Below are 27,362 nucleotides of genomic sequence, written 5' to 3'. Positions count from 1 at the left end.
CATCATCATTTCCGAAGTTAATGAAATTCCATTACACTTCAGTACATTTTCATTTCACCCAGTGGTAAATTAATTCTCCCTCACTCTTTGTGTCTCTGTCTCTTGCTGCTCTTTTGCATCATTTACAGTAGTTACAGAGTGGGAACAGGGAGAGGCTTCCTAAGTAGAATAAGTTAAATAAGGGCCAGGAAAGACAGATGTTACTGATTCCCTCTATAATGGCGATGTGCTCTATAAGTCAATGCCAAGATGAGCAAGGCTGCTTGTTTTCACAGCTGTCACTGCTGTTTCCACTGCTCAAGAATTCAGGGCAGGGTCTGGGTTCTGGGACGTAGCTGGGCTACAACCTAGAAGTCTGGCATACATCTCCTCTGCTTAACACGCAGCTCACAAGTGTTGTGAGCTGCCCGCAGGCAGTGCGTGCCACCCAGTCACACCGATGAATAGATGGCTTGACCTGGGGGAGCTCCGTGGGCAAAAGAGAGGGCCAATAGCATTGCCAGGTCCAGCTTTGCCCCACCCAGGAGAAGCGAACCTGGAGCTCTCCTAGGTGCTGGATGTTCACCTTTCATCGTCATTGGTCTCATCCTTCCTGGTCCCACCCTACTTCCAACCTAGTCATGGCTCAAGCCAAATCCTGCTCCCACAGGTCCCCTGCCCAGTGGCCAATAAATCCCTTCTTCTGTCTGGCTCTCTAGCAACTGACCAAGGTGCACCCTGGAAGTGCTTTGACCCCCACTCACAGGAGGCTCTGCCTGTTTCTAGACTCTTCTTCCAGCTAATAGTACACAGGTTGAAAGGGAATTCTGCCTCAGAACTCAGAAAGAGCAGGGTTGGAGTGCCTTGGACTTCCATGGGAACACTGCCAAGTTCTGTACCAACGTGAGTCCTAGTTTCCACAGCATGAAATGGAGATAATATCTCTCTCACAGACTCATTGTGAGCAAGATATGAGATAATGTATGGGAAAGTATGGAGCTCAGGGCCTAAAACGTGGTAAATGACTGTTATCATGATTATTACTGGCTCATTCTAATGATGTTCGCTGACTGCTTTCTGATTTCCTGCACCTTTTCCCTTCAGTTTGCTGTTATGCGCAGCCTCCTGCCCATCCCCCACGACGCTTAGAGGGGGAATGGGAGGCACTAAAGTATGGCAGTGCCAGCACCACTCACACTAACACCCCCAGCTTCCCGGTCTAAGCCAGTCTAGGCCCACCCCAAGCAAACCATTTGCTTCCTTCTCCGTTCCTCCCTTTCATAAGTTATCCCAGACAGCTTTGCTTACATTGACTATTTGGAGGTTGGCATTCTGCCTACAGAAAGTGAGGGAAGGGTAGGGCTTCTATCTGTTCCATTCAGCCCAACACTGAACCCTGTCAGGCACTGTGCTAGGCAAAGAAATATTTATCGAGCACCTATCCCATCTCGGGCACCACACTAAACACGAAAGATTTCATGATTGGCAAAGTTAGACATGGTCCCTGATCTCACAGAACACAGTCTACTAGGGGAGGAAGATATTAATAAAATTGACATGTTAATGATTTAACAACTCCAAACTAAGATAGGTGCTCCTAAAAAGGTGCTCACCTTTTTACCATAAAGGTGAAGCAGCTCATGAAGCTTCGGGTCAGCTTTAGGGCTCCTCATCTGAATAGGCCCCTGTAAGTGCTGGGAGATGCTGGGAGTCAGAGTGTTCTAGATGGAGAGAGATATAGATATGAAAGTCACCCTCAAGAGGATGCAGGACTTGGAACAAAGAGGAAGGTCATCTCCAGAGTGTTTACTGATTTAATTATATAAGTAATAGGTGACATATTATCAACTTGCAGCCTTTGGGCAGATGTGTGTCTCATCTAAGAAACAGAATGGAACCTTCGAATCATTTATAGAGGGAAAGGGCTCCAAGTTCCTAAATATCAAAACCATACAAAAACAAGTCTGTTTCCATGGGTGAAAAAGTCCTCAATCAATTCTGTCAGAGCAATTAGAAATGATCCCAGTCAGATGGATTGTTTTCTGGTCGATGGTATTCGGCCAAACTAACCGGAATGAAATCAACCAGCTGGCAATCCCATTGATTGTACAATCATCGGTCATTTTTCTAGTCCAAAAAAATGACCTTCACATGAACAATTCAGGCATGTAATAACAACACAGACTCTTGCTTATGTACCGTAGTCATCGCTTTGGATTACCCTTCAGCTTGATTTAGTTGCCCTGTGTAACACAATGTATATTTATTCAGATTATTTGGTGTTCTCTATTTCAATTAACTCCAGACAGGTCCCCTCTAGAGGTAAAAGACAGCAGAAGTTTATTTACCTACATTAACCAAATTGGCAGGTAGTCAGGCAAACAGAACCATGGCAACCTCTGTCTAGAAAGCTGCCCAGAGCTCACGAGCCAGGAGGGTGATTTGAGTCAGGTGGAGATAAGAGCGTAACCTTGACTGTAATTCATAGTTGTCAGGGAAATGGCAGACCTGGGGAGGTGCCCTATTCTTGCTGAAAGCAGAAGCCATTAATGTGGGGAAGTAATTAGTATTGATTGAGAAAGGTACAGTAAATCCTGGGACCACGTGCATCCCCTTATCAGGAGATGGTTTCCAAGGGTCACCAATCCCAGGAAGCTCAGATTGTCGTGACTAATTTGGAACTCGGTAAATCTGTACATAAACCTGAGGACTTAAAAGGCTGCATGATGCAGTCATTAGAGGGACCATTGAATTCGACCTGGCTCCCAGAGGCTCTGCAAAAGGAGGAGAATTACACCAAATGGTCACAAGGTCTCTCCCTCTGTCTCTCTCTCCCTCTTCCTACCCCCCCCACCCTGCCCCGCCAATTTCACAAAGTCCTCCCTACTAAAAACAATCTACAAAAGTGATCAATTTCTTAAAATTGAAAGGAGACATGTATTCTCCAGAGGGGCACCTGGCGGGCTCAGTTGGTACAGCATGCGACTCTTAATCTCAGGGGTTGTGGGTTTGAGCCCCTTGTTCTGTGTAGAGATTACTTAAAAATAAAATCTTTAAAAAAAAAAAAGTAGGTTTCTAAAGTATGTAATTCTAATAGAAAGAATGTCAAATAAACTCCCCACCTTTGGACCAGGCTTCAGGCTGAGACCAGGAACTTAAGTGTTTCTCCAGAGTTCATTTCATTCTGGAATGATTTAGTCACTACATGACACGTGGTCACTACTGTTTTTAGCTATTGCCCCGGTCAGGACCCTGCTTATAACAATACTTTCTTTCACCCTGGACAAGAAAAAGTCCATTCTAGACAAGAGACCAAATTAGTACACATTTTCATCCTGCTGTCCTTGAAGATTTCTCCTCTCACCAGCAATGTAGGAGAGGTGCAAATAGCCTGCATCCTTGCCAGCATTTTGATAGTATCAGTTTTGTTTTTGCTTTGTTTCTATTTGAACCATCCCGATCCGGTATGCGGTGGTATCTCACTGTGGCTTTAATTTGCATTTCCCTCATGACTAATGGGGTCAAGCATCTTTTCATATGCGTATTTACCAGCATTATGCCTGACACATAATAATTGCTACCTGCCAAGATTTCAGGTGGTTTCTACCCTCTTCTTCCCAAATGCGCGATTTTTAACAGAGGCCATCAAGAGACCAGATCTTACCTCCCCGCTGGGGGTTTTAAGTAGCTGTCACGTGCTGTAGGAGGAAGGCCTTGGGGAGCCAGAGAGACAAAGGGGTGTCTCTGGGAAGTTCTCAAACACCACACCTTGTAAGGGAGCACAGACTGCTGGTAGTAAGAACTGTCCTAATTCTAAAAGTTCTTTTCAGTACTAAAAGTTCTTCCCAATTCTAGCTTCTCTGGATTAAACACACACACACACACACACACACACACACACACACACACACGCACACACGCACACGCACACACGCGCGCGCAGTTTTCTCTTTTTAATTAAACAGTTGTTTCCGTCAGCTGGATTGGAAGGTGGCTTGTAACCAGAACTGCCCATGCCGGGCTGGCTGCGTTATTACAGTTATGATTCATATCAAATGAGATGAGAACATTTACTATCTTTACAGCCTCCCTTCACACTCTGAAATCAAGTCTCTATAGTTTCTCATTTCTTTTGCTGTTTAACAAGAAAAAAGCAACTTGATTCTTGAAGCCTGGAACCTGATTACATTTTGACTCACTCAATATTTATTGAGTATCTAAAACATGCTAAAACTAGGCTAGACAGCTGGGGGGGGGGTTTCATGAAATATGGATCTAATCTCAACCCCAGGAGGGCAACCTGTGGTCAGTATACCTTGGGCTTATTTCAGGAAACAGCGGAAAATTCTGCTGGTCGTCCACGCTTGGTACATGGGGCCGAGGCATGAGGCAAGGCTCCTTAAAAAAAAAAAAAAAAAAAAAAAGTAGGCCTTTTTCTTTTTTTGATGACCCTCTGAACAAAGTTTCCTTTAGTCCCCGACTCACTTCCTCATTGCAACAGCATTCTGTGCTTGTGTTTAACTATTTCCTGTTCACATTTTCCAAACGGCCTTGTTTCTTATTCTCTGCCTTATCAAGAACTACAGGGAGACAGCATAAAATGTTATATAAGCCTTAGCCTGTATTCTTAGCCTAAAGAACCTAAAGAAGTCAAAAGGGTGGGGAGAGGTGGGGCAAGGGTAACATTACTATTGTGAATATTTTGTTCAACTTACAGAACTATGTACCTAACAGATGAGAGATCGATGACAGATAGATGCTCTTGTTTAAGGGAGCTCTCCACCTAATCGATAATTTAATGGAAGTTGGACAAGATTATATTTGACAGCAAACACTGGAAGGATGTCCATCCCTTCCAGTGAATAATTCTGTGCATGCTTGTGTATTACTGAAGAGAACTTCATGTGAGCGAGGAAGGTTTGAATCACTTACCTACACAGTCAGTTCTTAATTATCCATGTTAACAGAGGGAAGCAATTGCTCTGATAAGCTGAAACAACAGATAATCAAAAATTCTTCTCCTTAATTAGTCACCTGTCCTCCTACAGTCTGTCTCCCCCTCCGCCCGCGCCCAGCAAACGTTTTTTGTTGTGAACCAGGGAAAATGTTTTCCCGGGGTAATCTCTCCCCCTACAGGCAACTAGCCTACCAAACTGGTCGATCAGTTCCCCGAGGAGAGGCTCCTACACTCGTTTCGGGCGGGGTCGGTGGGGGGCTGGCGAGGAGCGACTCTTCCTCTAGCTGGAAATGGGCACGTCCACTGGCCAGCGTGCACCCGCGCACCTCCTGCTTCCGGTACTGGCGCATCCGGGAGGCCAAGGGAGGAGGCGGGACCGGGTAGTGATCAAGGGCTGGGAAAGTCAGGGGGAGCTGTGGGACTCTGGGTAAACTGCTCCCTGAGCCTCAGCTTACTTAGTTGTGAATGGGGATCACAACGAATACCTCATTGACCTTTTGTCAGACGTCAATGAGATAATGCAAAGCCCCTGGTGACGTCAGCCGTTTTATCATTATCATTATCATTATTATTATTGACTGTGCCAAGAACAATTATTACAAGAGTAAATGGATCCCCTCAACTAGGAGCTGTGAGCTTGCTGCAGGTGATTTATTACAATCGTACTAAAAACTTCTGATCGTTGAAAACACATTCTAGCAGATGCAGGTTACCCCGCAATAACCTTTGCTTTCATTCTCATTCTGATAACCCTGGCCGGCAGAGGAAAAGGTAAGATTACACCTGGTGCCCTGGGAGCCCGGGCCACGCCCCCAAGGGTGGGAATGTCTCTCCGGAAATTGAGATTCCCTCGCTGGGAGCCTCAGGGGGTCCCGATGAGCACTTCATTCAGCACGGAGCTTAAAGCTCCGGGAAGCGGGTAAGCGTCCGCTCCTCCCGGTTTCCGGTCAGACCACCCTCTCTTCCCCACCGGAATTACTCAGGCTTCCTTTAAATTTGTAAATATCACTCATTACACCTCCAAACCTTGCTCCCGGCCTGGGAGCTATTCTCTTCGGAAGGTGATTTTGCAAATAATGTAACCTCATCCATTCTGGGTGGACTTTATCAGACCAGCTTTCGGAATTCTGGGTGGGACCCGTCTACTGTCACCGCTGCCTACGTTAACTACCTGTGTGACCTTGGTCAAAACACTGGTCCTCTGTACTATGAAATGGGTTGCCCTAGAAATTCTCTGAGGCTGGTTCCTTCCTGCTGAGACCTTCCAGGGTTCTAGGATTCCAGTCGGGGAGGGGAGAGCGTGGAAAAGGACACGCACAGGCACAATTTGAAGGAGGCCCGAGATGGCTCACGTGTACTTAATAATACTGCCCAGAGAAGCTGTTCTCCTAACCTCATTTTAGGCAAAGGGAGAGATTGGCCTGCAGAAACATCGCAAGATTTAACGTATCTGTGAAATCCCGTATATTATCTGATCACTAACATGATTTCTGGTACTTTTTCCCTAGGCCCTCCACAGAGGGACCAGACCTTACCCAGAGGCCATGCTCCCTTTCCTCACTAGGTGGCAGCAACACTTAGCTTTGCCCGATAGAAAAAGGGTCCGTTGTCCCTTGTAGGACTAGCTCAATCATCTCATGTTTGATTGGGGAGCATCCCCACGCCTTTCGTTTCGATTTCTGTTTGTATTTTCCTGAACAGCTAGTAATTGAAAATAATGGGACCGATTTCAGGAGGAAAGCCAGAAAAGAACCAAAGCGGTAACTGAGTAGGACCCTTTAATTTGTACAGGGTGAAACAGCTCTGGCCAAGGTCCTACGGTAGGTGAAGTGGCAGACTAGGAACTAGAACTCCGGTCACTTAAGTCTCAATCCCAATCTCTTCCACGCTCCTTCTTTGGGGAGGTAAATATGCCCAATGGTTTCATTTAGCAACTGTATGCCCTGAGGCAGATTGGTGAACCTCTCTGGACCTGGAAGGAGTTCCTCATCTGTAATAAGGCCGTAATAATAGTATCTACTTCCGAGGATTTTACAAGAATTAGGGACCAGGAGTGCCTGGCTGCCTCAGTCGGTGGAGCATGTGGCTGTTGATCTCAGGGTTGTGAGTTGAAGCCACAAATTGGGTGTAGAGATTACATAAGGAAATTTTAAAAAAAGGAATTACAGACCATGTGTGGAAGGGACAGAGAAGCACGTCACACTCAGGGAGATGTATCACAGGCAGGTGTGTCACACACAGGTATGCCTGAAGACATTTTGTTCCACAATTTCCCACAGCGGAGCCTGATACAACACACTATGTACACAGTTTTCCTTCTCCCCACACAGGGCAGTGCGTGCATTAAAAAAAAAAAATTAATGTTTATTTTTGAGTGGGAGAGAGACAGAGCATGAGTGGCGGAGGGGCAGAGATAGAGGGAGACACAGAATCCGAAGCAGGCTCCAGGCTCTGAGCTGTCAGCACACAGCCCGACGCGGGGCTCGAACTCACAAACCGCAAGATCATGACCTGAGCCGAAGTCGGACACTTAACCGACTGGACTGAGCCACCCAGGTGCCCCAGCGCATGCATTTTTTAACATAAAGCAATAAAGCTAGCCTCAGGAAATCAGGAATGGGAGAGGATATTCAAGGCCTCTTTCAAAGCTAACCGTCTCCCAACAGTCTCTGATTCCGGTATGGAGGTGAACTGTGTCTAACTCCAGTCTCTCCCATAGGGAAAGAAGGACGAGGCGGCTGCTGCTTCGGTTATTACCTTCACCTCCATCACTCACCCGCTACGGTAAGACACCGGTAAGACCTGCGACAGTGGCGCAGGGGCTTGCTCACAAGACGAATCTCTGAGTACCACACCCAATCTAGTTCATCCGACTCCGTTTGAAACATGCAGAAGACTATCAGATCCGAGGCCATCAACACAGGTAAGCCTCAACTTTCTCCTTCCAGCGCCACTGATTGGGGGCGAGAGCACTGCATTTGTAAATATAGTGAAATTGTTCTTAGGATACACACTATTGAGTCTCTCCAGAGAGCCTAGGGCCGGGCTGGGTCATGTGTGGCCTGTTAGAGTCCTAGAGAGTGACTGGAGCTAAATTAAATCCAAACGATGATAATGCCTGACGTTGATAAAGTGTCTACACGTTTATACAATGTTTTGTCTACTCTTCACAAAGCACTTTGGGATTGTGGTCTCCTTTGATCCTGGAAACAACACTGGAGTCAGCGTGGCAGATAAGTTACCATATCATAAATGAGAGTTTGAGAGGCAGGACAAGATCAAGCACAAAGATCATTGAAATCAAACACACACGAATTCATATCGCTGTGTGCCTCTGGGCAAGATAAAAATATTTCTTTTTTTTAAGATAAAAATATTTCTAAGCCCCAACTTCCTCATCCACAAAATGGGGATGATAACAGCGTCCACTTCAAGGGTTGTCGTGAGGATTAAATGAGATGATGCATGATGCATGGAGGCAAAGGGTCTTGAGTCAAAAATGTCCCTTATCTTTCTTCAATCAGCGACAGTTTGTTGGCGACAGAAATCAGAACAGGCACCCCAAGCCCAGTGGGCCAAACGTTCAAATTCAAGCACGCAGACACATAGATCTACAGTTAGATTTTTCTTTGTGAAATGGCAGGCTTTTCTTCAAAGCCCAAATCGCCTTTTTGTTCATGATGGGAAATTCACAAGTGAATCCCCAGCATTTTATTTGGTGAAGTGCTTGGGACAGTCACACCCCATGTGAGGCTTTGTTAGATTTTAACACAGAAACTGTTCGTCCTGTTCTGTATTGTCATGGTCACTTCTGCTCCAAGACATTGAGTAGGAGGAGGAAGTCAGAAAAGGGCCAGGAAAGGACTAACTCTGGCAAGGGGTGGGAAAGGAAGTTTCAGGCAAGAGTCCCAAGTTCCTCTTCTATGCCTCGACAGAACACTTAAACACTTATTTTCCCGATGATATAGCCTCTCATCACTGGGGACACACAAACACAGTCAACTGGTGGTATTTCTCTGGAAAGCAATCTGGTTTGAGAGCTCTTTCTGTGTTTCCTTCCATTTTTGAGAACATATTCCAAGGAAACCACCCCAAAAGGGGCGTGAGGGTGGGAGGGTGGTAAGCTATGGAAGATTTTCCAAGCCCCACTGTTTATAATGATGACACACTGAAAACAACCCACATGTTCAATAATGGGGCAAAGTATCTAAAAAAGAAGTAGAGTCTACTGACCAGATGGAATGTTCTTTGGGCAGTAAAAGGGTAAGTACTGGGTCTGTGTTAAGTGAAAAAAGGAGATGACAATGTGGTATAGACACAAATGTTACAACTATGTAAACCTGAAGTATAACATGGACGTGAATATAAAAGAAGGAAAATGTTTAGTGGCTAGAACGTGTTCATTCAGTTGTGTATAGCTCTTGCCACTTTATAGACCTTGTCTGGTTTGATCTTCATGGCAACTAATCATCTTGTCAATTTCCACACACAACAACGCCCCACCCTGTGCCAGGATTCTCATCCGGATTGTGTTATGATGGCATTTTTTTTTAAATTTTTTTTCAACGTTTATTTATTTTTGGGGGGACACAGAGAGACAGCGCATGAACGGGGGAGGGGCAGAGAGAGAGGGAGACACAGAATCGGAAACAGGCTCCAGGCTCTGAGCCCTCAGCCCAGAGCCTGACGCGGGGCTCGAACTCCCGGACCGCGGGATCGTGACCTGGCTGAAGTCGGACGCTTAACCGACTGCGCCAGCCAGGTGCCCCATGATGGCATTTTTTAAATTACTGTTTTCGAAGTTTATTTATTTTGAGAGAGACAAAGACCGTGCAAGTGGGGGAGGGGCAGAGAGAGAGGGAGGGAGAGAGAATCTCAAGCAGGCTCTGCGCTGCCAGCCTCAGGCTGTGAGATCATCGCCTGAGCTGAAACCAAGAGTTGCATGCTTAACCAACTGAGCCAACCAGGTGCCCCCTTTTTTATTACTTTTTAAATGTTTATTTTCTTTTCTTTATTTTTGGGAGAGAGAGAACACATGCGCACATGCAGGGAAGGAGCAGAGCGGAGAGAGAGATTCCCAAGCAGGCTCAAACTCTCAGTCCAGACCCCGTGAGCCGTGAGATCATGACCTGAGTGGAAATCAGGAGTCAGATGCTCAACCAACTGAGCCACCCAGGCACCCCGGAAGCTAAGTTTTAAATCTCACCCTCTCAAAATCGAGTGTCTTTGAGCTCTCAAATAAGTCACGGTTTTGAGTTTTTCTCTTTCTGGTGCTTCTGAGAATCCCAGCTCAGCATGCTCACTCCAAAGTATTCCTTAGCTTGTTTTGAAAGGTATGGTGCAAAATGCCACCGGAGAAAAATATAACTGACTTTTCCTATTTTAAAACAATACACAATTCAAAATATTATGTTACTATCATTCATAGTACCATGAATTTTGGAGACCATACTGAAAGTGCTTCCTTTCTACCACACCCAGAGAATTGGCAGAGATGACGGGGAGTGGGAAATGTACTGAGAAAGAATTTGGAACCATGCACAGATAGTGTAAGTGAAAAATGTTGAAATTCTGTGCTGTGACATCCCCAAGGCTGAAGGGAAACTTGAATCTGCTTTGGTTTCAGTTAGCGTTCAAACAACCTTATGGTGGAGGAACTATGTCCCCTAAGTGCGAGCTGTCCTTCGGGGCTGGGTGGAGTGCAGTGTTGAACCACATGACCTGGGTTAGCCCCAACAGACCTGAGGTTCTTCAAGGCCCTTGTCTTTCTCCTAAGAGAACTGTTCTCTTCAGGGCACCTGGGCGGTTCAGTTGGTTAAGCATCTGACTCTTTCTTTTCTTTTTTTTTAATGCGGTACCTATTTTTTTAAGTTTATTTTGAGAGAGAGAGAGAGCACGCTGGGGGTGAGATCAAGCCCCGCGTCAGGCTCTACATTGACAGCGCTGAGCCTGCTTGGGATTCTCTCTCTCCCTCTCTCTCTTTGCCCCTCCCCCACCCACGCTTTTCCCCTCTCTCTCAAAATAAATATTAAGAAAAAAAAGAGAGAACCATTTTCTTCTTGCAAGATCTAATAAGGCCGTGTCCATTTGCAAGAAATGAGGAGAGTGCGAGGATCCTACTGGCTACAATCTATGTTTGGGCTATAGCTACTCCTGCCTTGTGCCTTCCCTAGGAAGACGTGTGCCTGCAGGCAGGGGACAGGGTCTGTGACTGCAAGAGGGAACAGACCCTACCCTGTCCCCTTCTGAAACAGGCCTTCTCCTCCCGTACAGCAGGGGGAAGCAGAGAAGAAAGGAGGGTGGGGAGCAGCGACACAAAGCCTAGTGATTCTGTGAGGCTTCAGTATTCTGGTTTACAAGATTTCAAGTATATGAATGATTCCTGTGTTCGTCTCCCCCCAAACAAGCCTCTTTGTTAGACAGTTAAGCACAATTATTATTCTTTGCATGAAAACTTGATCTCTTGTCTCTGACTGCAAACCCCTCTTCCAGCATCTGAGCTCCAAAATGCTTATTCTCTTGGTCTCCTCGTCTTTATTATCCTATCACCTTGTGAAACATCTCTAGCCCTCTGGCCACAAACAAAAACTTATATAATGACAGCATTTCTCCCAGCACCAATTTTCTTCAAATGAAGAAAGCGTCGAATTACCTATTCCAATCTGCACCGTGTGCTACATTATCATTGTTAATAGCATTCGGCATGTTAGGGGATAATTCTACTGGCCTCATGGCGTAATTGGCAAGCATAAGTGAGACAGTGTGAAAAAAGCATGTAACTCAGTGTACATCGAGAATGGAACCTGATCCTTGATATCAACAAAACGGGTTTTTTTAATAGGTAGTATTTTATTTTATTTTTTTTAACGTTTATTAATTTTTGAGAGACAGAGTGTAAGTGGAGGAGGGGCAGAGAGAGAGGGAGACACAGAATCCGAAGCAGGCTCCAGGCTCTGAGCTGTCGGCACAGAGCCCGACATGGGGCTCGAACTTGCCGCGAGATCATGACCTGAGCTGAGGCTGGACCCTAGGCCACCACACCATACTGGGGAAAGGGGAATGTTTGGGGACTCAACAAGTTAGCCAATCTGTTACTCTCCTAGCCAGTCAGTTACTAAATTTTGAAAGCTTATATAATGACAGCATTTCTCCCAGCACCAATTTTCTTCAAATGTCATTTCCTCCTTCTATAAACAGGCTGCGCACATCCCTGACTCACATTTGAACAAAGTCATTTCACATTTTGAATTTTCTTTCCCCTGCAGTCAGCCCTATGGCAATGCCACAGGCCTGGGGCCAAATGCTAGCTCATAGTGGAGGATGTGTGAATGCCATAGGCGAAGAAAATTGCATGAGACTAACTGACAGTGGTCCCCAAAGTGCAATCTTACCCAGAGTTTCCCCAGCAGGCTGTGGATTAAGATATAAATGACATATGGAGATGTCAGGCCTGCTGTGGCCCATGTTCCTGTCAAGCGCGCACACTGGGTCATTTTTAATCATGCAAACGCTGCCGAGCAGGCTTCCCAAATATTTCTACAGAACTAAAATTGAAATCAGTGTTTTATTTGTCACGCCTTCCTTCTGAAGTCAGACTCATCTGCAGTATCCCACCGTACACACATCCAGAAGGAACCAGAATTTGGCACACACACCCTCCTCCTCCCAGAAAAAAAGAACTGGTTAGTTCCAGGAGACTGAACAGTTCCTCCTGGGTATGTCTCAGTTGAATTAATCATCCCCAGGCATAATAATAAATATCACCACCAACAACACAAACCCGCTACGGAACACCGTGCGGAGTTCTGAGGATAACACGTGTGAAAATTTACCATCCGATAAATAGCAACCGTTTATGCAGCCGGGTGGTAAGAGCTGCTTCTTCCAGGAAGCCTCTCGGGTTACGCTGCTGCTTGGTCACTTCCCCCATTCCCACGCCCACCCCCAGATTCAAATAGCAATTGGGATCTTGCTACTCTTCTTACCCTTGGTGTAGGCTGCCACGCACTGTTTTTAGCGGCCCTCACTTGCTCTGGCTCCTCGAACCTCTCTGGAAAGCTCCAGAACTCTGGACTCAGTTTATCCTGAACTTGAATCCTGCCTCTGTGTGGTGGGGAGGAGTAAAGCGGCACGCAGGAACCAAGGCGTTTGCCTGGTTTTGCGCCCGCAGAAAAGCGTTCCCGGAGGAGGTAATGAGAATTGAGTCAGAGAGGGGCCAACTCGTTGGACCCCTCGCAAAAATCATGGTTGTTCAACATCTTTTAAGCATGCCTTTGCCAATGTGGCTGTATCTCAATCTATTTCCCTCCCATCTCGCTTTTCTGTTTCATTGGGAGGATATGGGTCAAATTCCAGCTGGATTACATAATGGTTCCCAGCACCCCATCAGCAATGCTCACTTCTTTTTCTTCCAAAAGACGATTTGGAGAGTCTTTCACGTGTGTGCAGAGAAAAGAGCATTAGGTGGGGTTCCAGCTGTGGGAATGTGAGTCAAAATGAAGGACTGAAGTTCGTGGCCTTGACAGTCACTCCTAGCTCTCACCTTCTGTGATTGTCTCAGTAATATCTAGAATCTGAAGAAGAGCAAAGCCAAGGGTATGTGTCTTTCACGAGAGCAGAGATCTATCGTCTATTTTCCCACTGGTCTCAGGAATAACCTGTGCTTTTTCTCTTCTCCGCCCATCCACCCCAAGAGTCTTATCTGAAAACACTCCTCCGGGGCCCGGAGGAGCTGGCTCTTGGGCGAATCTGACTGTGGGAAGTTTTGCTCTGTGTTGCTGAGTCCTTCACCCTGGCCGCACACAGGGATGAGAACCCATTGGCAAAACTTGCTTAGGCTCTTGGCTGCCCAAGTGTGCATTCCTCTAGACCCACGTGCCCTGGGGAGTGTACACACAGGTCCCCTTGTACTCTGGGGCCGTTTTTTCTTTCCTGAAAGTACACATTCTCTAAATAGATCTGCCAGTTGGCCCTGAAGGAACAATGGAGTTTATAGTGCAGGCTTTTTTTTTTTTTTTTTTAAAGATATTGAGGGTTTTCAATTTATTTTTTTTTTAATATTTTTTTTTCAACGTTTATTTTATTTTTGGGACAGAGAGAGACAGAGCATGAACGGGGGAGGGGCAGAGAGAGAGGGAGACACAGAATATCGGAAGCAGGCTCCAGGCTCTGAGCCATCAGCCCAGAGCCCGACGCGGGGCTCGAACTCACGGACTCACGGACCGTGAGATTGTGACCTGAGCTGAAGTCGGACGCTTAACCGACTGAGCCACCCAGGCGCCCCATAGATTTTTAAAATTTTAAAGTAATTTCCACACCCAACGTGGGGCTTGAACCCACAACCCTGTGATCTATAGTCACATCCTCTACTGACTGAGCCTGCCAGGCGCCCCAAGTCTCAACGTTTTAAAGACCTAAGAGTTTTTAGAACCGTACGTGGTACCAGATAGAACTTGATGATTCATGAAGTGCACTATATAAATATGGATCAGATGCTGTCCATCTACACAGTCTTCAAACATCTAGACCAACCCCAAAGCAACAACCCATTCCTTCTGCTGCAGAGGCCTCAGTTTACCATATGATAAACTAGAGGCTGAGTGTAGCAGGTAAAGAAAGGGACAGGATCTACCCCAAATCTGACCACAGCTCCCTGGGAAATGTCTCTGCCCCTCCGACCGTCTGTCTGTCTCTCTCTCTCCAGGAGAGGAGTTTCTTTCGCATTGCACTTCCTGTGTGTGATCTGGAAGTTTCCCCCTCAGATCATCCAACTATCTCCTTTGAAAATGTAGGTGCCTATGTGTGGTGGAGGGAAAGAGAAGGAAAACCAAGTATGTTGTGTGTCGTATCAGACTCTGGCATGGGACACTGTGGTACAAAATGCTTTCAGGCTCCCCTGCTGCACCTCCCTGAGTGTGATGCCCTGCCTCCTCTGTGATGCCCTTTCCCGTGTGTGATGCTCCCAGGCGACACCTTGATGCGTTGGCTTTCAATCCACCCTAGTAGGGTAAAGCAGCTGCGTGCCCTTAGTAACAAAAAAAGCGTTAAGTATCAGGAAGTACTAAACACTAGATCTATATAAGAATTTTCATATTTATCACCATCAAAGCATATATGTGAGATATATGTTATACAGCTAATAACACTTATAGAATCAGAAACTGTGGGAATGGGGCCCAGCAATCTGCATTTTAACAAACAATCCCGACTCCTCTTTTCTCCTCATTTTCTCCCATCTGGATTTCACCAAGTTTTAGCTCTATTAGAAATTCCAAAGTGTCTGTAAAGGGCACTTCTTGATATTTCATGCTTTTGGTATCCTCTGAAGCTTCCTTTGTATTCCAGACCTGTATTTCGAATGAGAAGGCCCAGCCCATGTTTGCTCTACTTTATTTAAAGCCAAGAGGGAAAAAATGAGGACATTTTCTTGCCCTTTAACAATAATTTTCAGTCTAGACCTTTTGAACCCCCCAGTGGCCACCCAAAATATTTTCATTTCTTCCTCCTTCAGTACTGCAGAGGCTGGTAGTACTCTCTCTCATTCATTCAACAAACATGCCTTGCAGGATAAACTGCAATAGAGGTGACACTTTTTCCTTGACATCTGCATGTTGAACTCAGTCCTGAGTACTGAGCATTGATTGATTCTGCTCAGCCTTTCTAGAAGAAAGCTGCTTAAGAGGAATCATATTTATCTCCACGGCAAGGCATATATTAAATACACATTTTCAATGGTTTCTTATTCAACACTTGGAGTCAATTCTAGTAAAGGCTTAAGACACAGCTACAGACACTTGGGGTTGGGCGATATAGTTGTAGGAAGACTTTACCATTATAGAAAGTGCAGCTTGAGAAGGCTCAGTTGACCGGAAGCCACGGGTTAGGAGTTAAGAGTGGACTGGAGATTGCCACCTGGTAAACTGGGAGACACAGTGGAAGGATTATTAGACACACATACGTCGGCTTGAGTCCAGGCCCTGCCACTTCCTAGCTGTGCTAACCATGGACAGGTTAGGCAACCTCCCCGTGCCTGTTGCGTCATCTGTAAAATGAGGATAAGCATAGAAGCTACCTCATAAAATTGCGGTGAGGCTCCTGTGAAATAATCCATGCAAAGCCCCTTGCACTGCGCCTGCCATTGGGTAGGCACTGGACAAATAGCACCTCTTACTATCTGCCCTAAGTATCCAAGATGTACCTACTACTCCCAGCAGATGGCCACTGCGGCCACCACACCCTTCCCCTCTGAGGTTTGTCCGAATTTCCAGTTTGGAGGGAAATATCCCCCCCCCCCCCGAAACCAGTGGTGGTGGTCTTTTCTTCCTTTCCTCAAAAGCTCACTGGCCCCACTGTGGTGAGCTCAGGCCAGGATGATCAGCCCCCAGACCACCCCAGAAAGCCAGGGAGTCCCTAAAAAGAGAGGGCACAGAGAACAAGGCCACCCTGGTTCTCCAAGCAAAGACTAGGTGGGGAAGGGGTGGGGGGTGGGTGTGAAGGGTTTTAGCATGGGGGGGCGGGAGGGGGGTGGAGACTGCTGGGGTAGGAATTCCAGAGCTGGCAAAGCTTTGAGAAATTACCAGAGCCTGAGGTAAGCCTGTAACGTAGGAGGGAAGAAAAGTGCAGATTTGGGGAAAGAAAGGAAAATGTGAGTAGATTTGGCAAGACATGAGTCCAGAATGAAACCTCACTCTTCCCCCTGCATCACAGCCGGGCTGCAGCAGATGGGAGGGAAGAGTCAGAAATGAGAGGCGAAGGAACTCAAAACCAGATCCCTGCCTACACCGTGTGCACCACTGGCTGAATCTGACAGGTAGTTCCGGGATGGACAGGAAGAACCAGCTCAGGGCTGTGAAGCTTCAAAGTCACAGTACAGTGCCGTGGTCGTGGCAGTTTTGATGCAAATGTGTTAGACGTGGTGAGTCCACCGAGTGTTTATATGACATGTGAACTCAGTTTTAAAAAAAATTTACCGCTTAATAGAAAAAAAAAAAAAAAGGTGACAAATCCGAGACCTATTGTGGCTGTGGTTTCTGAACGTTCTTCCTGCTGGTGTCAGGTCTAAGGGAAAAATATAGCTAAGTGGGAAAAAAAGTGAGCAGGATTCCAGTTCTTTTTTGCTCACTGGGGAACGTATGCTTTCCAAACACAGGAGGAGAGGAGCTGCCTGGGTTCTTTCCCAGATGAGTCTGGGTTGGCTCCAGAGGAATAGACTCATTCTACCCAAGCTGGCAGTCTTTACTTCCAGTATTTTTCGGAGAGATATACAGTTTCATGGGGGCTTCTCAGGGAGCTGCTCTAGCTGCAAGGAAACCTCCAAGGAGGGGGGGGGGGGCCCTGACGTCTCATAATCAGCATAGAATCATTGGAGGGCAGGGCTCCTTCCCTGCCTCTTTCTCCCCAGTCTGCCAGGCTCAGAGTGGGTGGCCAAGAAGTTTGAGTGACTCTGCCTTTGGAATTAATGAATGCATGCTAAACTTCACGGTGGTCTATCAAAGAGAGTCCTGAAAAAGAAGGGTTATCTATAGATTAAAAGAGACTTAAAAGGTATAACCATGCCGTGTGTGAACCTTGTTTGGACTTTTTTTAAATGTTGATTTTTGAGAGAGAGAGAGCTCATCACGAGTGAGGGAGGGGCAGAGAGAGAGAGGGAGACAGAGGATCCGAAGCAAGCTCCGTGCTGAGAGTGCAGAGCCCCACGTGGGGCTCAAACTCACGAACCTCACAAACCATGAGAGCGTGACCTGAGCCAACATCAGATGCTTACCCGACTGAGCCACCCAGGTGCCCCCCCCCCCGCCTTGTTTGGATTTTTATTCAAACATAAAAAATAAGACAGTTGAGAAAACTGAACACTGATGAGGTAGCAGATCATTTTATTTGCCCTGCACCATGTTTTTCAAAACTTTGAATGCCGTCATCTAAGAGATTTTACATTAAAATCCAGATTTCCAGGCACGCCTGGATGGCTCAGTCAGTTAGGCATCTGACTCTCATCCCTCTGAGCTCTTGGAACACACTTTAATTACTCACCCAGCTCCCAGCAAACCCTGCCTGCGTTTGATTTTTGGTAAACCTCCTCCCCCCCACCCTCCACACCTGGGCGGGATTAAGGCCTTTAAAGGCTCTACAATGCTCGAAAGATTAGGGAGGGTTCTTCCCCAGTATGTGATTTCAAATCAAATTTTGTTTTTATTCAAAGTGGTGGTGTTTACAAGACAGCTGAAGACACACATTCTAGATTTTAAAAATTCTCCCGTTTTTGTATTTTGAAAAGTTTCACACCCACAGAAGAATTGAAAGAACAATAAAACAAACATCTATAGGCCCATCTAGAGTCACCAATTTTTAACATTTTGTGATGTTTGCTGTTTTTTTTTTCCTCTGAACTGCTTGACAGGAAGTTTCAGACATTATAATGATTTTTCCCTAAATTCTGCAGCATTTATTTTTTCTGAAAAAGGACATTTTCCTACGTGACCACAATATCGTTCTCACGCCCATGAAACCTGACCTTGATACAATATTATCCAATTCACATTCATATTCAAATGTATCCAGTTGCCCAGTAATGAATGCTCTTTAAAGTTATTTTTTTCAATCTTGTTTCTAATCAAGGACCTTGTTTCACATTGTGTTTCACATTTGCTCTCTGTAGTCTCCTCTGATCTGGAACACTTCCCTGATGTTTGTCTTTAATCTTTCCTGACATTATTAACATTTTGAAGCATCCAGCCCGTTGTTTCGTAGAATATATCCACAGTCTGGATATATCTGAATGTTTCCTGATGGTTAGATGGGTTTCAATATCTAATAATGGGTTCAACATTTTGAACATTTTTGCAAGAAACTACAAAGGTGGTATTGCATTTTTCTAGATTGTCTGTGAAGTTCTAGGTAGAGTCCTCAAAGCTGAATTTGTGTGTATGTGCCTTGCTCGTGCCTTAATCACATGCGTGTCTTACTAATAATCATGGCTACCATCATGTGCATCATGCAAAACATTGGTCTGCATACACGGAGGAGCATGGCTTTGGGTACTTTATAATCCCAAACTTCCCCCACCCCACCCCACCCCCGACTCCCACTGCACCCCCGCCTATTCCCCTACCAGTATTTTCTTCTCCATATCCAGTGTTAAGCTACAACCTCACCGCCACTTATTGGCCATTCTTTAAATTTGCTAAATCTGTAGGTGTAACATGGTATCTTGCAGTTTTTGTTTGTATTCTCCTGACTGCTAGAGTTTGCGTATCTTATGTTTATTGATCACTTGTGATTTTTCTCCTGTGAAAGACCTGCTTATGCCTTTTGCTCACTTTGTGGAGGTTGTCTTTTTCTTATATATTTTTAGATCTTTATGCATTCTTGATGCTAATTTATGAACTATATGTATATCTATAAATCTCCACTCTCATGAAACAGTATCGCTGAAGACTAAGCACATGGAGACTGGTCAGACATTTTGGGTTCAAATTCCAGTTCTGTTAGTAACTGTGACTGTGAATAATTGAATTTCTCTCTGCTTTCCTTTTCTTATCTATGAGATGGGAATGATAATGGTACCTACTTTATCGGGTAGTAGGGGGATTAAATGAATTAATATATGTAATGCAGTTAGAACAGTGCGTGGTACATAGTAAGAGTCAATAAATATTTGCTGTTATTAGCTTCTTCCATTTTATAGCTCCCATGTAATTTTGAGATACAGTGGGCTCATCAAAGTGCACATCTCACAAGTGATCTCCTGACCCCTACCTGTGGCCGCATCACAAACCCCTTCCCTACAACCATGTGCCACACCACACTAATCACAGGGGTGACTTGACCTCGTACAGGCAATCACGCAGGAAGTGATGCCTGCCCCTCAATGGTGTATGAGGTGAATTAAGTTTTTTCTTTGTGAATGGGAAAAACATTCCGCAATCATTTTTTCTTTCTTTTTTTTTTTTTTAATTTATTCTCAAGTTAGTTAACATACAGTGTAGTCTTGGCTTCAGGAGGCGATCTTGAAGGGCCGCCTCCAAAACCTAGAGAGATTAATGTCAGTTAAGTCCTCTCCTTCACTGTAAAGACCCACAAACACCCTAAAGACAATTCATGCAACTTCGAGACCTAACAGGAACCTCTCTCCCAGCCTGTCTCTGGGCCTCTTTCCTCCACTTGGGCCTTTCTTTCTGTAGTGTTTCAAAGATTAGCAAACTCCGGATGCAAGCGCACCAATGAGGCACTCAGTATAATGCTCCCTAAAGGAACGAATGAATGAAGGAATGTTACTGCGTTGCTAGGTAGACTGGATGAAAGTAAAAAAAGAATGTTGGATGGCCCACCCGGCCAATGATTGGCTGGCCCACGCAACAGAGGAGAGGGTTTCTTTAGACAAGTAGGTCGCGGCTCAACAGGTCACGACCACGACGTGGTGCGTGGGGAGCGGCGCGGCAGAGTTTGCGGATCCGAGGTGGGCGCGGCGGCTCCTCTGGCCCCGCCCCGCTTCACCACGCCCCCTGGCGTCGCGGCCAAGGCAGGCGAGACGGCGGCGTCGGAGACTGCGCACTGGGCCCCCAGCGCCGCCAGCGGTTCCCACCTCGGAGGCTCGGAAGATGGCGGAGCGTGCCGGCACCGGTGGCGGCACATCCCTCAGGGGACTGCGCGAACGGATGGGTGAGCGGCCTGGCGGCTCCGGGGGGAGTCCGGGCCCGTGCGGGAGGCGGGCTGCTCGCGGCCCCAAGGACCATTGGAGTGGCGCGCCGGTCGCCAAAAACTTTTCTCTGAGGTGGCCTCGCGCCGTCCGGTCCTCCCCTCACCCGCCCGGGAGTTCCCTAGGACGGGACGCGGAACCGTTGGGGGACGGGGGCGGGGTGAGGAGACGGCCGGCCGGCACCGCTGACGGCCGAAGTCCCGTGGCCAGCGGCCCAACTGCCGCGGCTAACGGTCGAGCCCCGCGGGCGGGGCGCGAGGGAACTAACGGGCGCGGGCGGCGGGGGATGGGGGGAGGCGCGCTGGGACCCCGGACCCCGCGGGCGGTCCCGGGCTCCGCCTGCCGTTGGGGAACGACGGACGCGCCGCGGCCCGGGATGTGCGAGCGCCGGCCGGGACCCCGCGCGCCGGGGCAGCCCTGAGCCGGGAGTTTTCCCTCTGGCCGCGGCGCTCGCGCTCCGATCGCCTCCCACGGTCGCAGTCCTCGCTTCTCCAGAGGTGCTTAATGTCCCGCTCCCTCCCTGTCAGGGTCCGGTGGGGACGGAGCCTTGGGGGGCTGTTGCTTTGAAAGTTGGGAAGAAACTTGCCTCTCTGCTCCTGATTTGCTTGCTGTAGCACATGACTTCGCCAAGATGTCACCTTCCGTGGGACATCTTGCCCGACCCTAGGCTGCAGCGAAGGGAAAATCAGCACTTCAGAGCGCTTTCTCCTAAATCGGTCCCGTCGCCAAAATGTCCCCCCGCCCCCCGCGCCTAAAATCGCTAATTTTCTAAAATTTGGCAGCGCGTTGCTTAGCCCAGGAGGCTGCTTCCGCTAGCTGAGCGAGCGAAATGGTATTTCTTGCTTGTGGGAGGTTGCTTGCTGTTCTCAGGCCAGCTTCCTGTTATATGAGCTTGAATAAAACCATCTTAATTGATTTTATTGAAATCCTTAGGGATATTTTCATTTGCATTTGAAAAATTAAATTACCTTCCTTCGGAATACTTTGAATCAACTCCCTAATGCATCAGTAGCAAGTACCCTTTCCTTGGGAAGTCAACCCCTTCTGTCTCTAGCTTATTCTGCTTCACCTAGAGAGTTTGCAGTAAATTCGGATTGTTTCATTGCTTGTTGACACCTAAGGCTCTCTGCCATTGGTTTATTGCAGTGATTCAGATTAACCAGCATTCTGGATAAACCGCTCCCCCCCCCCCCCCCAAGAAAAGCATTTTTGGAAAGGATATTGAATGTTGTGAAGTATTTTAAATGTTTGAATGAGACAGTTGCTTGAATTCACAGTATATTTCAAACCAAAAACTAAGCCATGCAAAAAGGACTTAACCCAGAACCGCAGTTGACCTTGCTGCCCATTTCATATGAGGAATTGAAAATATCACATGTTACATGTTAGAGTTTCACAGGGTACCAGCTTAACTAGATTTGCCCTGATGGATTTCCTGAAAGGGGCAAGGAGTCTTTGAAATGTTTTGCTACTTTGTGAAATGAAATGCTACTGTGACAGTTACTTTTTATTCTGTTACCCAAACAACACTGAATTGCACTAAATCTGTTAATCTGGCCAATTTCATTTCCTGCTGGGAACCTGGCTCCCAAAGTTAAAACATTGTACTAAACAAATAACTTTTTCAGGTGCAGGGTAGTAGTGGGTCCAGCACAGGGCCAGCAGCTGTGGGAGTGGTCAGGTATTGATTGAGCTGCTGGAACTGTCTAGTGCTAGACCCCCTAGTGCACTACATCCAGCAGGAGCCCATGATAGGACTTGGTGGCAATTACTTTGTTTTATTCTCTTTTCCAAATAACAGTGAGTAACACTAAATCTGTTAATCTGTAACAATTAGTTTCACAGTATGGTGGTTCTCTGCCACACTCAAAGCCTTTTTTATTAAAAAACCTTTGAATCATTTTTTACAATCTACCCCTTTGCTACCTAATAAAAATAGTAGTGTGTGTGATCTAATATTTCTAATGAGTACAGAAGAAAGGATTTGGGGGAAGAAGGATCATGGTGGGGAGGAGCTACAGATTTTATGTTGAATTCTGAGAGTGATATCAGGAGCAGCAACTGTGGCAGACAACTTAGAATTGCCGAATAAGTATTGGGATGAGTATTTTATCATTGGCATCTCATGGGATTAAGCATTTGGAAGATTATTACCATTCTTGAACTAGTTGTCACATAAAAGTATTCTTCCTTTCTTGCATTTAGTTTGCCCTAGTGACACAGATCCTGTGTGTGTGTTTGGGGGGCAGGCAAAGAGAAGCTGGAACTTTCCACTATATTGAAGTTGGTAATGAGCTAAAACGCTTTATATCCAAAAGAGGCTTCAAAATTTCAATGACAACTTTAAAAAATCTATTAAATCTAAAGCATTCTTTAACTTTGATATCCTTAGTAGTGGCTATTTTTGGTTCAGTGCATTCTGAGGCTTTTACTGGGCTTGATATCCAGGATGATTGAGTTTGTAAGTTTTCCCTTATAGGAGGAGAATGGTTTTCTAACCCCCCCCCCCAATTTATAAAAAATGTTTGTTTTTGAGGGACAGGCAAAGAGAGAGGGAGAGAGAGGATCCAAAGCGGGCACCAAGCTGACAGCCAGAGAGCCCTGAGGTGGGACTCAAAACTCACCAATCCTGAGATTGTGAGCTGAGCCCAAGTGGGATGCTTAACCGACTGAGCCACCCGGGTGCCCCAAGAATGGTTTTCTTCTAATGTCTTTCACAAGTTTTTTCTAAATTCAGGCCTTTCTTAGCAAAGCATAATAGTGCTTTCTTTTAGAAAAATAGTTAAGTGCTTTATTTTAAAATATTTCCATTGCTTATTTTCCTTTTTAGTTTTTAAGTTTATTTATTTTTAGAGAGAGAGCGACTGGGGAAGGGGCAGAGAGAGAGGGATAGAGAGACAGTCCCAAGCAGGCTCTGATGGGGGGCTCGAACTCATGAACCGTGAGATCATGACCTAGGCCTAAACCAAGAGTCAGATGCTTAATCAACTGAGCCACCCAAGTGCCCCACCATTGCTGTATTTTCTTTTTTTTTTTTCTTAAAAGTTTTTTAGCATTCATTTTTTTGAGAGACAGAGACAGAGCATGAGCAGGGGGAGGCAGAGAGAGAGACGGAGACACACCATCAAGTAAATGGTGAGGTAATATACATTATTATAGCAATTTTTAGTTAAGTACCATAAATATAGATTAAGGTTCATATTTCAGTTTTAATAAACTCTACACATTTTCTTAAACTCCAGGCAAAAGGTAACTTTTAACTTTAATTTGGGATTCAGGATTAGTACAGGACTTAAACTGCACCTTGCTGTAACCTTAAAATGAATGGTAAGTGAATTTCCTCATTCAACGGAGTTTAGTAAAATACTCTGTTAAGCTCAGACTAAAGCCTTTGTCCCATTGCCTGAACATTTTAAGTGGTTTCTAGAACCTGTCCTTTTGGTAAATGTATTTCTTGCTGGTAAGAATTTGGATATAAAGTTCTAAAAATCAGACGATATTATTTCCACATTGACCTTTATGGTTTAGTTCATTATTCCCACCACAGCTAATTCTGAAGTTACTACTGTTTAATGAGGTCTTTATGTCTGGTAAAATTGTATATTTTGAGAGAAATTGCCCTTATGGTCAGCTAAATTGTGCCAAAATATGGACTTTCTTTGTTACTTCTAAGCAGGAAAGCTGAATGTGCAGAACCAACTGTTGTTTTTTCTCTGCTCACATAGACATGTTACAAATAGGAGGGAGTGTATAGGAGGGTTTAATTAATTTATAGACTATATTTAAGAATTTTTCTTAATGCACTGTAGTACTTAAATTCAGAGGATAACTTCTGGTACATAAAATTGCTAGTTGTTGAACTAGGAAGGAAGCTGAGAAGAATCTAATCTTCAAATTTACCTAAATCATGGATTATCTGAGCTGTTAGGTCTCTGGGGTAAAAAAAAAAAAAAATCCTTTTTCCCTTTTGAAATAGCACTATGACAGCAATTGTGACATCACTTTCAAGGTTACTCTGTAAAATGATTCCTGGATATCTTTCCTCAGTGGCAAGGAACATCTCAGAGTCCCTTCTTTCTATGAGGGCAATGACAGCCACTCCATTCCTTTAATTATTTTAACTGTCCATCTTCCACTGTTCTATTTTTTCCTGATATGTAGAAAACAATTGTAGGCAGTATCGCCGCAGGGACATATTTCCTAGGCTTTTACAAGGGTAGAAGAGAGTTTTCAGTGTTAATCTCCATATCCTTCCTGAAGATGCCCAGCATTGTGGGGCATTTTAGATATGGCCATACGTGGAATTAAAGGGTTCAGGGTATCCTCTATAGTAATTGGTGTATCATCCTAGAATTTTAGTTTTTCTTACTCTCCTCAAATTGTGCTCCCCTAACCTTGTATTTCACCTTTATTGAAGTTATTTACTACTTTTGGGCCTGTTTTACAAGGCATGTGTAAATTTATCTTTGCTTGACACTTTTCTACCTAGAATAATAGTATCTCAATGGAAATTCCTCCAGTGCTTCTCCACCTTCACTGTGCATTAGAATAGACCTTTTAGCAACTGATAATGCCTGGGCCCCCACCCCAGAGACTGGGGGTGGGGAGAAGCAGTCATTGCTAATACATTGCTTAATGTATTTAAAAATTTTTTTTAATGTTTATTTACTTTTTGAGGGCAAGAGAGACAGAGCGCACGTTAGCGGGGGAGGGGAAGAAAGAAAGGGAGACACGGAATCTGAAGCAGGCTCCAGGCTCTGCACTATCAGCACAGAGCCTGACACGGGGCTCGAACCCACGAACCCTGAGATCATGACCTGAGCTGAAGTCGAACACTTAACTGACTCAGCCACCCAGGCGCCCCCATTGCTAATGTATTTTTAAAGCAACTTAGGTAACCCTAGTGTGCAGCCACAGTAGAGAAGCCCACGTGTAGGTAATTTATAAATTTACTTCTTTAATATTGACCCAATCTTTGAGGATCTCACTGTTGACACTTCTGCTTGTAAATTCAGAACCATAAATGCCAACTCTTTTCTAAATTCCCAATTTATGGCAAAACAGTTTTTCCAATTCCTTGCCAGCTCACTTTTTCTAGTACTTGCTGTAATGTCTTGCCTGATGCATTTTTGAAAGCTATTAATCATTAGTTCCTACTCATCCACAAGCTTGTGCTGCCACTCCCACTCACAGCTCTCTCCTTATGTCCACTGGTATGCCAGCACATCCACAGTAAACAGCTTTAATTCTTAAACTGTTGTTGAACGTCATAGGTACTCAGTATGTCTGTATTGTTGACCTGGATTAATCTATCATGATTTTGCCTTATAGATGAGATGCTATCCTTTATCATCAAAGACGACGGCCTGTGCTTTGTTTGCCTCCCCCTGTATTAACCGTATTCTTATTATCTAATCCCTTCCCTTTATGTTCCTGTGTTCTAGTTGCGGCTGCTCACGCCATAGCCGAAGAAAGACGAATTCGAGGTAGTTTCAGTTCTGCATCTCAATCCTCAAATATAAAATCATCATTCAAGCCAGGTATAATTTCTAGAATGCTTTGTGATAGATGTCAAAGTGTCATGTCATTAAAATTTGATATCCTATTAATGTCTTACTTTTTTCTCTCTTTTTTTTTTTTGTTTTTAGTCATAGATGGATCTGTCCTTAAAAACGACACAAGGCAGAATTTGGCGAAGGAGCGCCGAGAAGAAAAGAAAAGACAACAAGATGGTATATTTTAGATTTTTAAAAAATAATCAGAATGAGTGAATTTTCTTGTAAGGTTATGTATTTCCAGAGTGGTTTTGCTTACTTTTCCTGATCTGTTTATATCATAGATTACATTTTTCCTAGGATGTATTATATTGGATTCAATGATTATACTAAGTAAGATAAAGAAGGCCCAAGAAAAATATTTGATTAAATTGTTTAATTTTTGAAGTAGTAAATTCTGTTACCTCCAATTTTCTGAAAACTAAAATATGAAAATTTCAACATTTGTAGAAACCAGAGGAATGGGATTTCAATAAAAATGACTCTAAAAAGGAAAATGAAGTTGCTAATAATCCTAACATACACTTCTTAAGTGTAAATTAGAATCTAAAAGAATATCCTTCTACAACTTAAGGGACTGCTTTTTCAACTGCATTTTTCTCTGATCTTTGAAATCCCCTGACAAAACTTGTGCTCAGCTTCATTCAAATGGATATCATTTGTCTTTGTTTTAATGAGGAGCGGTTTCTTCCTGTAGCTCTTCAGAAGAATATTTTAGAACTGCATAGATGCTCTCCAGGCTTTAGTGATGGGAAATTTGAAGTAGGAAAACATCATGCTGTTCCTAATGTGGTACATGACTAAATCCATGATTGTACAACTGGCATGCTGAGTGTGGTCTGCATAGATGAGGCCTTTGAAAGCAGTTTCCTAAGAGAATGAACAAAACATTCTGCCTATGTGTTTTCTTTTTATTTCTTATTTTAATGTATATAGCAGGTTAATCTGGTGGGGCTTAACCTTGGCTCAAATCAGCAGAAATACCACATGAAAGAAAATATTTGTTTTTAATTTGGAATCTTAGTTTGGACAGGATATGAGTGGTCATCTAAGCCATCTCAGTTGTCTGGAGTTAAATGAACACCCAGGGCAAATACTTTAGTGGCCATTCTCTTACACTCACATAATCTTTTGTTATTAGCATAGGTTATGTTATTTTTAAGAGAAGGAGATATAT

The 27,362-nt window shown here is 44.9% G+C and overlaps 2 protein-coding genes across 9 annotated transcripts in view; one reads left to right on the top strand and one right to left on the bottom strand.

Annotated features, from left to right (window-relative positions):
* LOC123594977 (adhesion G-protein coupled receptor G4-like) overlaps positions 1–5,264 on the bottom strand; it is a 40,733-nt gene extending 35,469 nt beyond the window's left edge. Inside the window, exons 1-5 of one of the 3 annotated variants that reach the window (XM_045472061.1) lie at positions 5,129–5,264; positions 4,912–4,969; positions 4,465–4,559; positions 4,295–4,377; positions 1,593–1,700 (exon numbers count right to left, since the gene is read on the bottom strand). In XM_045472061.1, coding sequence (XP_045328017.1) covers positions 1,593–1,652 — 60 coding nt within the window. In that variant the 5' untranslated portion in view covers positions 1,653–1,700; positions 4,295–4,377; positions 4,465–4,559; positions 4,912–4,969; positions 5,129–5,264. The remainder of the gene's footprint in view (positions 1–1,592; positions 1,701–4,294; positions 4,378–4,464; positions 4,560–4,911; positions 4,970–5,128) is intronic. The other 2 variants (XM_045472063.1, XM_045472062.1) reach the window with 2 other exon arrangements.
* LOC123594974 (MAP7 domain-containing protein 3-like) overlaps positions 1–27,362 on the top strand; it is a 46,571-nt gene that overhangs the window by 4,935 nt on the left and 14,274 nt on the right. For 4 of the 6 annotated variants that reach the window (XM_045472045.1, XM_045472044.1, XM_045472047.1 and 1 more), the window contains exons 1-3: positions 20,464–20,593; positions 26,075–26,170; positions 26,279–26,362. In XM_045472045.1, coding sequence (XP_045328001.1) covers positions 20,533–20,593; positions 26,075–26,170; positions 26,279–26,362 — 241 coding nt within the window. In that variant the 5' untranslated portion in view covers positions 20,464–20,532. Of the gene's footprint in view, positions 1–7,655; positions 7,860–20,462; positions 20,594–26,074; positions 26,171–26,278; positions 26,363–27,362 lie in introns of those variants that run through there. The other 2 variants (XM_045472048.1, XM_045472050.1) reach the window with 2 other exon arrangements.

Source organism: Leopardus geoffroyi, chromosome X (assembly GCF_018350155.1).
Source record: "Leopardus geoffroyi isolate Oge1 chromosome X, O.geoffroyi_Oge1_pat1.0, whole genome shotgun sequence".
NCBI classification, from domain to species: Eukaryota; Metazoa; Chordata; class Mammalia; order Carnivora; family Felidae; genus Leopardus; species Leopardus geoffroyi.
The sequence above is the reverse complement of the archived record's forward strand: the minus strand, read 5'-3'. Positions and strand labels throughout refer to the sequence as shown.